We start from the raw sequence: 13668 nt of genomic DNA on the forward strand, positions 1-13668 counted from the left end.
TCATTATGAAGTCTGTGGAAGAACAAAGAAGACGGCTGTCTGAATATTCTTATTTAAACGATGTTAAATATTGACCTTAAAGAAACTTGTGTCCATTAAATGGCTTTTACAGGAAATGACCACTGGAGTTTCTGCCAAAAAACAAAATTTAAATGAAAAAAAGTTTAATTTTGTATTTTATTGAGTTATTTTTACTTAATCAAAAAAAAAACACCTGCAGTCTGATTGATATCACCTGGAATGCAGGATAAAAAACATGATTTATGAAAAAATTAATTTTAAGAGGCCAAGTGCTGCTGCAATAATTTTAACAAGTTAACTATCTTGTTATCTCAAGATAACAACTTTGTTATCTTCAGATCACAAGATAATTAACTCATTATCTCAAAATAACTACTTTTGTTATCTCAAGACAACAATCCAGAAAGTTAAACAAATAAAACTACCGTATGGCCTCTCTGGACTTCCGTACTAATGAACTCTTCATATGAAAAATGTTTTCTATCATACATTGTTAATATATGTGTTTTTACATGTTTATATATGTCGATAAATGGCTGAAATATGTGTCCTATATTTGAAAATGTCCAATTTGAAATAAGTTGGCATATTTATATCACATTTCTGCCCATATGTGACTAATGTAAGTTGGATATAGGGGAAATCCATAAATGCTGATATATGTCATATTTGGAGTCCAAATATTGTCCTATATCATATTTCCATATGGGGGGTGGGAGCTGCTTTAGGGAGCTGTACTGAGGTCAGTCTTTACTCACAGAGGTGTACAGGTAGCCCTCGTTGTTCATGGCCAGGTACAGCTTGGTCTGGACGCCCTGAATGGCCACCACGCGCAGCCCCACGGGGATCAGGTTGAAGATGGCTGTGGAGGAACATCAGCAGAGTGAGAACCGAACCTGTCCACAGCGCTAAACACAGAGACCTTCTGCACCCAACAGTTCAGCTTCAGCCTCACCATTAGAACATAACAAACTCTGACTCTAGGCATGGTCACTGTTAGCGCCCTCTTATACAGTCCTTTGGGTTCTAGGTATTAACCAAATAAGAGTAAGGGTAACTCTGAAGTGCTAGATAATTACTTTGGGTAGCACATTGATACGTTCCAATACAGTTTAACTAAATTATACTGAATGGGTTCTAGATATTAATAAAGCATGAGGAACAATGAAGTGCTAGATAATTACTTTGGATAATATGATAAGCTCCAATACAGTTTAAATAAACTACAATGAACATGTTCTAGATATTAACTGTGCTTGAGAAACTCAGAAGTGCTAGATAAGTAATTTGGGTAGCATAATGAAAGTTCCAATACAATTTAACTAAATTACACTGAACAGGTTCTAGATATTAACTGTGGGTTACACACTCTAAATCTCTGCTGGGTAATTATTTTGGGTAAAATGGTTAAAGTGGCAAAAAGAAATCTAACTGAGTTGCACTGTAATTAATAACAGGTTCTAGATATTGAGCTGATAAATGACACAATAAAATATTTTCTATTTACCCAGTTAATACCTAGAACCTGTTTCAGTGTAATTGTTAGACTGCCCTGAAACTTACCATCATGTTACCCAAAATAATTACCTAGTACTTTGGAATTTGCAACACACACTCACCTGGTTAATATCTAGACCTGGTACTGTAAAAGGAACTGTACCAGTTTTCTCTACTAGAAAAAAAACACCTTTTCCAAAAAATGTTTCTTTCCTGCCCTGCGGTTAATAAAAAGGTTCTAAAGATGATACGTACTGTTCTACACTGTTAAACATAAAGGTGCCCTTTCTGTGAGTGAGACGTGTGTGTGTGAAGAACCTTTTTACTGTTTAAAGAATCTCCACATTATGTAAAAGTTCTAGGAAGAACCCATAAATTGGTAAAGAAGCTTTGCATTAGGAGAAGGTTCTTGAAACACTTAAAAGGTTCTTTACACTCACACATCTCCATTACAAATATGGATCTTTAGGGAACTACAGTAATTCTATGACATCATAGATGATGACCTCGTTAGGGTCAGAGGATCTGGCGACGCTCAGACGGAGGAGCGTATAGAGATAAACAGCTCAGACTGGACGTTCCTCATACGGGCGTCACCGACTACAGAACCTCCACACGGGCCTGTACTTCCTCACGGTCTCATTTCTGATACGCTCACTTTATAAGGAACGTTACAGAAGGAAAAACGTTATTAATCATAATATCAGGATTTTATTATAAGTGATTTTGGACCAATTTTATTGAACAAAAAGATTAAAGATTTAATTTCAGGATTTTCATAAAAACGCTGATTTTCTTTTAAAACTATTTTTAGGGCTGCACTTATTTTCATCTACACACTTAAAAAAGCTGGCTCTTCAAGGGTTCTTTAGTATGGTTCTATATAGAATCATGAACACAAAGAACCCTCTGCATAATTAAATGGTTCTCTGCATGGTGAAAGTGTTCTCCAGATTGATGGAGAATGTGTTGTAATTGGGACTATATAGCACCAAAAAAGGGTTCTCCTATTGTTACAATGTCAAGCTTGTTACAATAGAACTCTTTTTGGTTCCATATAGAACCATCTACAGCACATTCTCCATGAATCTGAAGAACCTTTCACCATGCAGAGAACCATTTAAGAATAAAGTAAAGGGTTCATCTGCAAAAAACGAGAAACTCAATCCTTTAAAAATGAGCTGACTCTAATGCTCTCCAGCAGAACCTGACAAGTCTGTTCAGCCAATCAGCGCGCAGTATTCAGGTCAGGGGACACGATGATTACCAAATTATCTGACTAAACCGACAAACAGCGAATTTATAGAGTTCATTTTGTGCAAAGTTTCAAATAAAGTAATAAAACCCAGAAACAACATGTTGAGTAAAAAATGTTGCAAATACAAAAAAAGTTTTTTTCAGGAAGTTTGCTGTTCACCTGTATGTTTTATATGTTTATGTATTACTCATTTTGAGATCGCGTTCATTTTTTTCCATTTGCTAATTTGGCTGATAAATATTTGCACCTGGAGCCGCATTTTCAGTGCTGACTTTTGGCTCATTTCCACAGGGGGCGGAGTTTAGAAGAGGATGTTCACCTGCAATATCTATTGGTCAACTGACTGGATTTAACATGATTTCATTTTATTATATATCGTTTTCTGCAGTGTGGACGGCGGCGCCACTCTGGAACCTCAGCTAATTTAAAAAGTGCCTCCAGGGGGCGCCGTTCCTGCCTTTCACCCAGAACCCCAGCATCACTAAACCCGCCCCTGGATACGAACCATAGCTGCTGTCCTCCTCCTTTGTGCCGTCGATGGTTCCATCTGCTTGGAGCTGGAGGTGGAAGCCCTGACGGCTGCAGAGCTTCGTGACGATCCCCTTGAGCTGAGGCTCTGTGGAGTTTAGAGAGAGGATGAGGAGGAAGGACGGAACAGAGAGAGAGAGAGAGAGAGACAGAAAGAGAGAGAGAGAGAGAGAGAGAGAGAGAGAGACAGAGAGAGAAAGAGAGAGAGAGAGACAGAGAACAGAAAGAGAGAGAGAGAGACAGAGAACAGAGAGAGAGACAGAGAACAGAGAGAGAGAGAACAGAGAAAGAGAGAGAGAGAGCATGCAGCGGTGGACGAGCGGTGGTGGAGGAGTGCGGAATACAGGGTGAGGGAAAGAGCTTGATCATAAATCAGACAGTAGAACAGGAGAGTGAGGTTCAGTTCCACAGGCCTTTGTGTACTAAAGAGACGGTTCTTTAAGGGTTCTTAAGTAAAGACAGTGAAAGACATGAACACTCAAAGACCTGTGTGCATGGTTTATTGGTTCTCTGTATGCTGAAATGGTTCTTCAGATTGATGGAGAATATGTTGTATAAGGTTCTATATAGCATCAAAAAGGGCTCTTCTACTGTTGCAAACTTGAAACCATCTCAATAGAACAAGTCTTTTTGGTGCTAAATAGAACCATTTTTAAAAGGATTCTCTATAGAACCGTATACAACACATTCTCCATCAGTCTGAAGAACGATTTCACCATGCAGAGAATCATTTAAGCATGCAAAAGGTTCTTTGAGTGTTCATGGTTCTATATAAAGCCATTGTCTTTACTAAAGAACCCTGGAAGAACCCTGTTTTTGTGTAGGTGACCATTCAATACCTGACACAAACATGCACCACTGCCCCGCAAATATTACTGTTAAAGAAACCAGAATACTGATACAAAAGAATTTCAATATAAAAGTTTGATGTATGTGAAAAAGTTTAAAGTTTAAAATCATTCACTCCACAGTGAACACCGTCCATACACGGACACTGGACTGCAAAAACAGCCTATTTTGAATATGATGTCACAAAAACCCTTGCATTTACATATCAGCAGTTTAGCTCCACCCATTCAGCTACAGCAGTTTAGCTCCACCATTCAGCTACAGCAGTTTAGCTCCACCATTCAGCTACAGCAGTTTAGCTCCACCATTCAGCTACAGCAGTTTAGCTCCACCATTCAGCTACAGCAGTTTAGCTCCACCATTCAGCTACAGCAGTTTAGCTCCACCCATTCAGCTACAGCAGTTTAGCCCCACCATTCAGTCTACAGCAGTTTGGCCCCACCCATTCAGTCTACAGCAGTTTAGTCCCACCATTCAGCTACAGCAGTTTAGCCCCACCATTCAGTCTACAGCAGTTTAGCCCCACCATTCAGCCTTCAGCAGTTTGGCCCCACCCATTCAGCCTACAGCAGTTTAGCTCCACCCATTCAGCCTACATCAGTTTAGCCCCACCATTCAGCTACAGCAGTTTAGCTCCACCCATTCAGTCTACAGCAGTTTAGCCCCACCATTCAGCCTTCAGCAGTTTGGCCCCACCCATTCAGCTACAGCAGTTTAGCCCCACCATTCAGCTACAGCAGTTTAGCTCCACCCATTCAGCTACGGCAGTTTAGCCCCACCCATTCAGTCTACAGCAGTTTAGCCCCACCATTCAGCCTTCAGCAGTTTGGCCCCACCCATTCAGCCTACAGCAGTTTAGCTCCACCCATTCAGCCTACATCAGTTTAGCTCCACCCATTCAGCTACAGCAGTTTAGCTCCACCCATTCAGCCTACATCAGTTTAGCCCCACCCATTCAGCCTACAGCAGTTTAGCTCCACCCATTCAGCCTACATCAGTTTAGCCCCACCCATTCAGCCTACAGCAGTTTAGCTCCACCCATTCAGCCTACAGCAGTTTAGCCCCACCCATTCAGCCTACAGCAGTTTAGCTCCACCCATTCAGCCTACATCAGTTTAGCTCCACCCATTCAGCTACAGCAGTTTAGCTCCACCATTCAGCTACAGCAGTTTAGCCCCACCCATTCAGTCTACAGCAGTTTAGCTCCACCCATTCAGCCTACAGCAGTTTAGCCCCACCCATTCAGCCTACAGCAGTTTAGCTCCACCCATTCAGCCTACATCAGTTTAGCCCCACCCATTCAGCTACAGCAGTTTAGCCAGTGTGAATGAACCAGTGTGAATGGGAAGAGAATATTCAAATAAACCAAAATGAACTGTGTAAATGAGGGTAAGGACTAATATAAATGAACCAGTCTGAATTGAGGGAGAATGTTTACATGACCCAGTATGAAAGAGAAAGAACATTAAAATGAACCAGTACAAATAAGGGGAGAATGTTCAAATGAACCAGTATGAATGAACCAGTATGAATGGGGATGAACATTCAAATTAACCAGTATGGATGAAGGGAGAACATTTAAACGAACCAGTATGAATTGGGACAAACATTCAAATGAACCAGTATGAATGAGAGGAGAACATTCAAATGAACCAGTATGAATGAGAGGAGAACATTCAAATGAATGAGTTTGAATAGGGGAGAATGTTCAAATGAATCAGTATGAATGAAGCAGCATTAATAAGGGAGAGCGTTCAGATGAACCAGTATGAATTGGGTTAGTGTTGGTTAGTTATCACACCCACTTTAACTGACGAAGGCCCTGTACCGGTTTAAAAACATCATATACTGAAAACATATAAGAGGATATTCATTTTAGCTTTGAGAATTCATGAACAAAACATTACAATATGCATAATTAGATGATTAGTAAGATCAGTTAATTGCAGTAAAACATTCAGGACGGGACTGAGAAGATCTGCATTAGACTATTAGACCACCTGGACCCCCCCACACCCCCCCTGCCCCCTGTTACTCAGTGGTACAGTATAAATCTGCCAGCTGTTGCATTTAGTAGCACTTTACTCTCAGTAAACAGGCGTCTGATGTTCACACTGATACACTGAAAACTGTCCTGCTCTGCAGTCTTTATTGTGTAACTGCTGCTGTCGTCCCATGAGCTCAAATCACAGACGCTTCCCGAGCGAGGCAGACAGACAGACAGACGGAGGAACAGCTCAAACGTAAACACAGTCTTCACTCAGCATTAAGGCAAATTAACAACACAGCGCCAATAATCGCTCCTCAGATACAGAGCTCTGCTGTGGTCGGCGCTCTGCTGTGGTCAGGACTCTGCGTATCTCTGACTCATCTACAGCTCTGGGTTTGTGGGCTGTAAGTGAAACAGAGAAGGTCTCACATAGTCCTGAAGAGAAGCTGCAGCGCATCTTAATGTGAGTGAAAAACAGCTAAAGCACAGCAATCAAACAAACAGCGCCAGCAGCGCGTCACTGCTGACCGAACCCCACATCACAGCAGAGATGATGAAGAACATCACCCCAACATCACAGCAGAGATGATGAAGAACATCACCCCAACATCACAGCAGAGATGATGAAGAACATCACCCCAACATCACAGCAGAGATGATGAAGAACATCACCGAGCAGCTGCTGCAGCGTTCATGAATCCAGCCAGAGGAGCAGGCATGCAGGACATGAGGATGATGATGGCGATGAAGAAGAAAGCATAATGATGATGATGATGATGAAGATGAAGAGGATGATGGTGATGGTGGTGATTAAGGTGAGGACTATGATGGTAAAGATGAGGAGAACATGATGTTAGTGATGATTATGATGGTACTGATGAGGAACACATGATGGCTGTGATGAAGATGAGGATGATGATGATGAAGAAGAAAACATAATGATGATGACAATGATGGTGATGAAGATGAGGATTATGATGATGGTAAAGATGAGAAGAACATGATGTTACTGATGAAGATGATGGTGGTGGTAATGCTAAAGAACACATGAAGATGGTTGTGAAGAAGATGATGATGGTGACTGTGGTGATCAAGATGGTGGTGATGATGGTGACGGTGTTGATGATGATGGTGACTGTCATGATCAAGGTGGTGGTGATGATGGTGCTGATGATGATGGTGACTGTGGTGATCAACGTGATGGTGATGATGGTGATGGCGATGATCATGGTGATCAAGATGGTGGTGATGCTGATGATGATGATGGTGACTTGTGATCAAGGTGATGAATGGGGTGATGATGGTGATCATGGTGATCAAGATGGTGGTGATGATGGTGCTGATGATGATGATGGTGACGTGATCAAGGTGATGAATGGGGTGATGGTGGTGATCATGGTGATCAAGATGGTGGTGATGATGGTGCTGATGATGAGGGTGATCATGGTGATCAAGGTGATGGTGATGACGGTGATGGTGGTGATCAAGATGATGGTGATGATGGTGACTTGTGATCAAGGTGATGGTGATGATGGTGACTTGTGATCAAGGTGATGGTGATGATGGTGATGGTACTGATGATGATGGTGGTGATCATGGTGATCAAGATGGTGGTGATAATGGTGCTGATGATGATGGTGACTGTGCTGATCAAGGTGATGGTGATGGTGGTGATCATGGTGATTAAGATGGCGGTGATGATGGTGAAGGTATTGATAATGCTGGTGATCATGGTGATCAAGATGGGGTGATGATGGTGAAGGTATTGATAATGCTGGTGATCATGGTGATCAAGATGGGGTGATGATGGTGATGGTATTCATGAAGAAAGCGTGATGTTATTGATGAAGAAGAAAATGATGGTGAAGAAGAAACTGTGATGATGAAGAAAGCATGAAGGTCCTAATGGTGAAGAAAACAATGATTATGATGATGATGATGATGGTGACGGTGATGATGACTGTGATAAAGAAATCATGCAGATCTTGATGACGAAGAAGAAAACATAATAATGGTACAGATAGTGATGATGATGGTGAGGATTATGATGAAGATCATCATTACCAACATGATCATTATCTTCTGTCCATTAAGCTCTGCTACAGTGACTGCTCTCTCAGCAGAGAAACTGAGGATGATGATGGTGATGGTGAAGAGAACATGATGAAGGTGGTGTCAGTGGTGATTGCCTTGATGAAGACCAGCATCACCTACTTCTTGTTTACTTCATCACCATCACCGTCTTCCTCACCATCATGTGTTTTTCACCATCTCCATCAGCATGTTTTCTTCTTCATCAATGATGATGATGATGATCCTTTAAGCTCTGCTACAGTGATCGGTCACTCAGCAGAGAAGCATGAAGATGATGATGAAGTAGATGATGAAGAGCGCTCTCTGTCTGTGAGCAGAACACCAAGAAGAAGCATGATGGTGATGATGAAGAGAACTTGGTGATGGTGTTGGTGATGATGACTGTCTTGATGAGGACCATCATCATCATCTTCATCTTGTTTTCTTCATTGTAATCATGACCATCATCATCATCATTATCACCTCCACCTTCTTCACCACCATGTTTTCTTCTTCATCATTGATGATGATGGTGATCCATTAAGCTCTGCTACAATGCTTGCTCTCTCAGCAGAGGAGAATGAAGATGATGATGGTAAAGATGATGATGAAGAGTGCTCTCTCTCTCTGAGCAGAAAAACAAAAAAAAAGAAAGAAGCATGGAGGTGATGATGATGATGATGATGAAGTAAACATGGTGATGGTGTTGGTGGTGATGACTGTCCTGATGAAGACCATCATCATCATCATCATCATGTGTTCCTCACCATCTCCATCAGCATGTTTTCTTCTTCATCATTGATGATGATGGTGGTGAGGAAGAAGATGATGACAATGATGATGAAGATGATGATGATGATGAAGACTGCTCTCTCTCTCTCTCTTTAAGCACAAACCCATGAAGAAAACATGAGGATGAGGAGGAAAGCATGATGAATGATGAAGAACATACACAGTGATGATGAAGATGATGAAGAGGATGAAGTCTGATCTCTACAGTGCTCTTTCGCGCGCGCTGACCTGGCCGCCTCCTCTTCCTCTTCTTGGAGCTGAAGAGTTTGACCCGCGAGAAGAGGCTGAGTCTGGTGTTCTTTTCGCACGCGCCGATGGGCTCGGTGCCGCTCGCGCGCTGCCGCGCCTGCCGCCGCTGCCGGATCAGAGAGCTCGCGATCGCCGCGGCAGTAGCCAGCTTGCTCTGCGTCTGTCTGCACGTTCCACACTGAAACTGGACGGGGTGTGTGTGAGCGAGCGCGCGCGCGGGCGGGCGCGGGCTCGGACGCGCGTGTGTGTGTTTGAGAGGGGGGTATTTCCCGGGCTCACGCGCTCAGCTGCCCCCCCTCACGGAGTTGCCCCTGAGTCTTCTAGAAGTTGCCTCCCGTGCAGGGCGTCTGCGTGCCACGCGCGCACTGGCATCGCTCCCTAACGGCGGCCGAGGAAGAGCAGCAGGACGGAGAGGAAGCTCCTACACGCGCCAGCACCTGTTACCCCGCGCGCCCCTCATTCTGCCCCCGCCGCAGGCGCTGAGTGCCCCTCTGCTGCTCGCGCTGCCCCGCCGCTCTGCTCTGCTTTGCTCTGCGCTGCGCTCGCGCTGCAGATGCGCTCGGGCTGGAGCAGCAGGAGGATCTGCATTGGACCTCAGCGCGCGCTCACACACTGTAGAGAAGAACGGGCGCCCTCTAGCGGAGAGAGAGAGACTGTGTGTGTGAGAGAGACTGTGTGTGTGAGAGAGAGAGAAAGAGAGAGAGAGAGAGAGAGAGAGAGAGAGAGAGAGAACGTTCTGCAGCAGGACAGCACAGCATGCACGCGCGCACACACCGCCCTGCATGCACTCTCACACTCTCTCTCCCTCATTCTTCCTCTCACTATCCCTTCTTTCTTTCTCTCTCTCTGTCTGTCTTTCTCAATTCTTTCTTTCTTTCTCTCTCCTTCTCTCCTCCCTTTCTCTATCTCCCCCCTCTTTCCCCCATTCTCCCTCTCTATCTCTCCATTCTCTCTCTCTCTCTCTGCCTCTCTCTCTCTCTCTCTCTCTCTCTCTCTCTATCTCTCTCTCTCTCAGCTGAAACGTGACTGTGCTCTCCAATAAGTCGTCGTGGAAACATCAGTGTCTGCTGAAATTGGGCTGTCTGGGAGACACTGACACATTTACACACACACACACACACACACACACACACACACACACACACACACACACACACACACACACACACACACACACACACCCACACACACACTCATACACACACACACACTGATAGCACTACACTACAACTTACAATTATTACTGCAATTAATAATGCACATTCCTAATAAACGCTCTGATCTGTAATTAAGCTCTGCGTGAGTTCATAACCTGCCTACAGCTCTAACTCAGTCTATTACCAATTACACACAGCAGCACCACGCTGCATTAAACAGTAATAGACTGTATCAGACTGCATTAGACTGTGTTACGCTGTGTTGGTCTGAGTTAGACTGTGTCAGAGAGTATTACACTGTGTTATGTTGTATTATATGGGTTAGACTGTGTTAGACTGAGTTATATTGTATTAGACTGTGTTAGACTGTATCATATGGATTAGACTGTGTTAGACTGAGCTGTATTGTATTAGACTGTGTTAGACTGTATCATATGGGTTAGACTGTGTTAGACTGTATCATATGGGTTAGACTGTGTTATGTTGTATTAGACTGTTTTATACTGTTATATTGTATTATATTGTTTTAGACTGTATTATGTTGTATTTGACTGTTAGACTGTTATATTGTATCAGACTGTGTTCTATTGTTCTACACTGTGTTAGACTGTATTAGACAGTATTAGACTGTGTTCTATTGTTCTACACTGTGTTAGACTGTATTAGACAGTATTAGACTGTGTTCTATTGTTCTACACTGTGTTAGCCTGTGTTAGGAGGTGACTGTACTGCAGTATGTGATCAGTGCTCAGGCTTCTAATGTTGCATAACAAGCTTCCCCTCGTTTACTGTGAGCTCATGAACCATCTATGGAAATGCAGCAGAGCCACACAGAGTCACTCTCTCACTGCCGTTCTACACCCAAACTAAACCACACTCGCCCATTTACTGTCAGCTCAAACTGTCAGCTTACAGTGCGAATTTGACCGCAATGATTTTTGAATACTACAACAGATTATAATTACAATAACATACAATAAAGTATGCACTAATGTTTTGGCCAAAGTGAAATTCTCAGATTTCTTTGAAACATAAAACTAATCAAATGCAGATACTGGTGTATTGTTTTTAATGTCTGTTATCAGTACTGTGTAAACATTTCCTCCAGTTACATTTGGTTACTGATTGCATTTTTAAATGGAATTATAATTCATACCAAAACGATCCATTACAATCATAATGTGACTGAATCGAATCATGAGTTTGACACCTGTACGGCAGAAAACGCTCACCAACCACAACCATCACTTCATAAACTGTTCGTCCACAAGCTAAAGAAGCATGCAGTTGTACTCAGAAGCTCACTGTACCTGATGTTGATCTCTTTAAAGGAAAAGCCATCGCTGACCTCACGTCCAGAGAACAGAGAGAGACAGTAGCTGGAGCTTTCTGAGCTTTCTGAGCTTCGTCTGTGGCCCATTAAGGCCGGACGAGGCCGCTGATGAGAGCAGCTCATTATCATCATTACTGACAGGACTTTATGAGTTTACAGCCTCTCATCAATGATTCATACTGTATCACCACTGATCCTGCCAACAGGAACATCAGCTGAGGGTCACTGGAGCAGGGTGACCATCTCCTCCACCGGGCAGCTACATGCTAAAGAGGGTTACATGTAAATGTTACAGCAACAGTTCAGTGAAAAAGGTCTATTTCCCCCCAGTTTCCCCCCCCTTTTTCCAAAATTATAACTCATAAAGTAAACATATTTCTTCAGAGTGACTGAGTTGCTAGGAGCTTTTGGATGTTTGCAAACATCGCCGTACAATTTAAACCTCTAATTAAAGTCAAAATAAATCGCTGTTTTGTTTGTTTATGGTCAGCAGTGCCTTAATGGCCTGTTCCTTTGTGTGTTTGAGAGCCGCTGTGTGGGTTTGTGTAGCACAGACTGTCAAACAGTTTAATTTCTTTCCATCCTCTCTTCATTGTTACCGTGACTTTAAGACTGATATATGTAAATGAGCTCTGTTTTGATTGGCTGTACTGTATTATGTCTGTTTCAAACAGCAGTCCAAGCTGAAACACTAACATAAGAGTGATTGGGTGGGTCTGAACTGTGTAGGCTGAATGGGCGGGGCTAAACTGCTGTAGCTTGAATGGTTGGGGCTAAACTGCTATAGGGTAAATGGGTGGGGCTAAACTGCTGTAGGCTGAATGGGTGGGGCTATACTGCTGTAGGCTGAATGGGCAGGGCTAAACTGCTGTAGGCTGAATGGTGGGGCTAAACTGCTGTAGCTGAATGGGTGGGGCTAAACTGCTGTAGGCTGAATGGGTGGGGCTAAACTGCTGAAGGCTAAATGGGCGGGGCTAAACTGCTGTAGGCTGAATGGGTGGGGCTAAACTGCTGTAGGCTAAATGGGCGGGGCTAAACTGCTGTAGGCTGAATGGGTGGGGCTAAACTGCTGTTGCCTGAAAAGACAGGGCAAAACTGCTTTAGGCTGAATGGGCAGGGCTAAACTGCTGTAGGCTTAAAAGTGGGCAGGGCTAAACTGCTGTAGGCTTAAAAGTGGGCGGGGCTAAACTGCTGTAGGCTGAATGGGTGGGGCTAAAGTGTTGTAGGCTGAATGGGCAGGGCTAAATTGCTGTAGGCTTAAAAGTGGGCAGGGCTAAACTGCTGTAGGCTGAACGTGACATCACAAAAGCCCTTAATTCAAGCTGCTTAGTTTCCATATAAGGCCTGTACAGACTGGGCAGTGAATGTTTTCTGTGCTATTGGCCCTTTAATTACATGTTTATATCATACCAGAACGTCTCTGACTATTAGACAGCGAACAGCAGAGCTTCAGATCAGACTGACGTTGTTAAATAAACGTGCCACAGTGAATATATCAGCGCTAATGATGCACTGGTGGACGTCTGGCTGCTGTCTGTGTCCACCAGCGGTCAGCGGAGCAGCTGATGTCATTCTGCGAGGCTTCTGTCCACTCAGAGCTTTAATGGCGTATTGATGCAATGAGGAACCAGACCTGACTCGCCCAGAGAGAGAATTCAATTAGCCCTGCTTTCTTTCCTGTTACAAAACAGAGTCATCTGTAACGAAGAGTGAGCAGGGCGCTAACGTCCTCCTCCCACCGAAAACAGCACTGCGCGAATATCAGAGACCAGCCTTTCGTTTACTCTGTTTACAGACAAAACAGCAGCTAAAACTAACAGACACTGACGCTAGAGCTGGACGATAGGGCAAAATTAGAATATCGCGATGCTTCAAGAATTTTTTACGATATGTCACAATATTTATATTTTCAGACATATGT

At 43.3% G+C, this 13668-nt stretch overlaps 1 protein-coding gene across 2 annotated transcripts in view; it reads right to left on the bottom strand.

Moving 5' to 3' along the window:
• fgf13b (fibroblast growth factor 13b) overlaps positions 1–13668 on the bottom strand; it is a 31227-nt gene that overhangs the window by 7758 nt on the left and 9801 nt on the right. The window contains exons 1-3 of one of the 2 annotated variants that reach the window (XM_036595660.1): positions 11725–11955; positions 3282–3392; positions 780–883 (exon numbers count right to left, since the gene is read on the bottom strand). In XM_036595660.1, the coding sequence (XP_036451553.1) occupies positions 780–883; positions 3282–3392; positions 11725–11755 (246 nt within the window). In that variant the 5' untranslated portion in view covers positions 11756–11955. Of the gene's footprint in view, positions 1–779; positions 884–3281; positions 3393–11724; positions 11956–13668 lie in introns of those variants that run through there. The other variant, XM_036595659.1, reaches the window with a different exon arrangement.

This window comes from Colossoma macropomum, unplaced genomic scaffold (genome assembly GCF_904425465.1).
Source record: "Colossoma macropomum unplaced genomic scaffold, Colossoma_macropomum, whole genome shotgun sequence".
NCBI classification, from domain to species: Eukaryota; Metazoa; Chordata; class Actinopteri; order Characiformes; family Serrasalmidae; genus Colossoma; species Colossoma macropomum.